This window comes from Vicia villosa, linkage group LG2 (assembly GCF_029867415.1).
Source record: "Vicia villosa cultivar HV-30 ecotype Madison, WI linkage group LG2, Vvil1.0, whole genome shotgun sequence".
In the NCBI taxonomy this organism is placed as follows: Eukaryota; Viridiplantae; Streptophyta; class Magnoliopsida; order Fabales; family Fabaceae; genus Vicia; species Vicia villosa.
In genome coordinates this window covers 132,093,753-132,096,384 of record NC_081181.1, presented here as the reverse complement: position 1 = coordinate 132,096,384, position 2,632 = coordinate 132,093,753, and the positions used below count along the sequence as shown (strand labels likewise).

Genomic DNA, 2,632 nt, shown 5'->3' with positions numbered 1-2,632 from the left:
TCAAGGCTTATTACCGCAAGATGTCGGTTTACTCAGAGGATGAAGGTTTCCTGATGCATTTCTTCCAGGATAGCTTGGCTGGAGCTTCCTTGGAATGGTACATGCAACTAGAGCATGCCCACATTCACTCATGGAGAGATCTTGTTGAGGCTTTACTTAAGCATTATCAGTATAATGTTGATATGGCGTCGAATATGACTCAGTTGCAAAGTTTGATTCAGGGATCTAAAGATTCATTCAAGGAGTACGCCCAGAAGTGGCGTGAGCTAGCCGCGAGAGTTCAGCTGCCAATGACTGAGCGTGAGATGATTGATATGTTCACAAGTACTCTATCTGGACATTACTATTTGGCTTGTAGTATGTCTGTAAGTTTTGTTGAAATGGTTAGATCTGGTGAACGTGTTGAGATGGACTTGAAAATGGGAAAGATACAGTTGGGTGGTGTCGCTTGTTCTACTGGTGGAAAGAAATCGTCAAAGGGTTATACCAGAAAGAAAGAAGGAAACACGAATGCTGTGTATGGGCGAAGTGGCCAAGGAAGAGGCAATTCTCAAGTTAATGATGTTACCATTCCTATGCCGCAACAACAACAACAACAGGGGCAGCGCCCTCAATATCAAAATAACCAGTATCGGTAGAGAAGGGATAGAAAGATTGATCCGATTCCTATGACATATACTCAGCTGTTGCAGCACTTGCTCAATATCGAGAAGATCACTTTGAGGGACGCTCCGAATGCTTCGGATCGTCAGTCTCCAAACTATAATGCGAATGCACGTTGTGCTTTCCACTCTGGTGCTGCTGGACATGATACAGAGAGGTGTATTGCATTGAAGAATAAAGTCCAAGATTTGTTGGATCAAAAGGTTATTCAATTCACTCCGGCACCCAACATTGTCAATAATCCGATGCCAACTCACGAAGGCTCGGGTGTCAAAGCTATTGAGAATGAAGAGATAAGTGTTGTATCTGATGTGAGCTGTTTGACTTTTCCTCTTGTGTCTGTGAAACAACATCTGGTTAATAGTGGCATCTTCCCGAGCTGTGTTATCGATTATAAGAATTGCAAGAGTCAACCCGAAGGCTGTGCTGATTTGAAGAGTATGGTGCAAAACTGATTGATGAGGGTCCTCTTCAATTTTACCGAAGGTTGAGAGGTGCGAAGAGTGAGAATGGTGAGGTTTCTGTGATTTCAATTCCTTATGAGCCGTTTGTTCCAATCTGTATCCAAGTGCCTGTTCAGATACCTGTCAGTATCCCATATGAGGAACAACCAGCGACGTTGATGATTACCGTGCCAGGACCAGTTTCATATGAGAGTGAGAAGGTCATTCCTTGGCATTATGGCTCAAATGTGTACTGCTATGGTACGAAGAAAGAGGATGGGTTGAAAGACAAATCTGTTGAGGATGCAGTTGCAAATGCCGATAATTTCGCTGGTACTGGTAGAATTACTCGTAGTGGCAGGGTTTTCTCTCCTCAGCAAGTACAAGACAATGATGACGCTTTAGAGAAGGCCAAAGGCAAGCAAGTGGTGACTGATGGCCAGAACTATCTGATTCAAAATGGGGCACCTGATAATGCTGTGTCTTCCAAGGATGTGGAGGAGTTGTTGAGAATCATCAAGAAGTATGATTATAAAGTTGTTGAGCAGTTGGGTAAAACTCAATCAAAGTTTTCTATCTTGAAATTGTTGATGTGTTCGAAGGGTCATACAGATGCTCTTTTGAGAATTCTGAATGGTGCCTACGTACCTCAGGAAATATCTGGGAATCAGTTAGAGACGGTGGCCAATAATATTTCAGCTGGAAATGGTTTGGGGTTTACTGGTCGGGGTCTTCCTCTTAAGGGGGGAAACCACAACAAGGCGTTGCATATTTTGATGGAATGTAAGGGGACGACTTTGTCTCGTGTTTTGGTGGATACACGTTCTTCCTTGAATGTGCTTCCCAAATCGGCCCTCATGAGAATTGACTATGCGGGTGTTGAGTTGAGGCCCAGTGAATTGGTGGTACGTGCTTTCGGTGGTTCAAGAAGGTCTGTGTTCGGAGAAGTAGATCTGCCAATTCAAGTTGGTCCTCAGATCTTCACCACGAATTTTTACGTGATGGATATTCAACCTGCTTATTATTGTCTGTTAGGGCGACCTTGGATTCACAAGGCAGGTGCTGTGACATCCACTCTCCACCAGAAGTTGAAGTATCCAGTTGATGGTAAAGTGGTGACAGTTTGTGGCGAGGAGGATTACATTGTGAGTCACCTATCTTCTTTCCGATATGTGGAGATCGAAGATAAAATACATGAGACGCCGTTTCAAGCATTCGAGGACGTAAATGTTGTGAAAACTCCTCTTTATGAGATAACGAAGCCATAAACGGTTATGTCTTCCCTGAAAGACGCACAAGTCGTTGTTGAGACTGGAAAAGTGGAAGACTGGGGCAAGTAATTGATGTGCGTCCCAAATTTGACAAGAATGGTCTTGGTTTCAGCCCTGGGAAGCAGAATGCGGCGCCCAAACCTATTATCCTTAGCCCGATCAACGGGGAGGAAGTGGATAGTGACTATGATTTTAATAGCTGGATTCGTCCAAGTGCTTCTGGAGAGAAGATCAACAACTGGACAATCGAAGATG

At 43.9% G+C, this 2,632-nt stretch overlaps 1 protein-coding gene across 1 annotated transcript; it reads left to right on the top strand.

Moving 5' to 3' along the window:
• The first annotated feature begins 668 nt into the window (after positions 1–668).
• Positions 669–2,374, top strand: LOC131650045 (uncharacterized). The gene is made up of 3 exons (XM_058919786.1): positions 669–1,019; positions 1,103–1,600; positions 1,709–2,374. Exons 1-3 carry the CDS (start codon positions 669–671, stop codon positions 2,372–2,374), a joined length of 1,515 nt encoding a protein of 504 aa, XP_058775769.1.
• Positions 2,375–2,632: the final 258 nt, after the last annotated feature.

Bases quoted from the DNA above. Each gene is read 5' to 3' on its own strand.
- LOC131650045 (XM_058919786.1), top strand. From the start codon at position 669: ATGACATATACTCAGCTGTTGCAGCACTTGCTCAATATCGAGAAGATC. The intron at 1,020-1,102 runs GTTAATAGTGGC...TGATTTGAAGAG, and splicing joins TGTCTGTGAAACAACATCTG to TATGGTGCAAAACTGATTGA. The intron at 1,601-1,708 runs GTGGAGGAGTTG...ATGTGTTCGAAG, and splicing joins ATGCTGTGTCTTCCAAGGAT to GGTCATACAGATGCTCTTTT.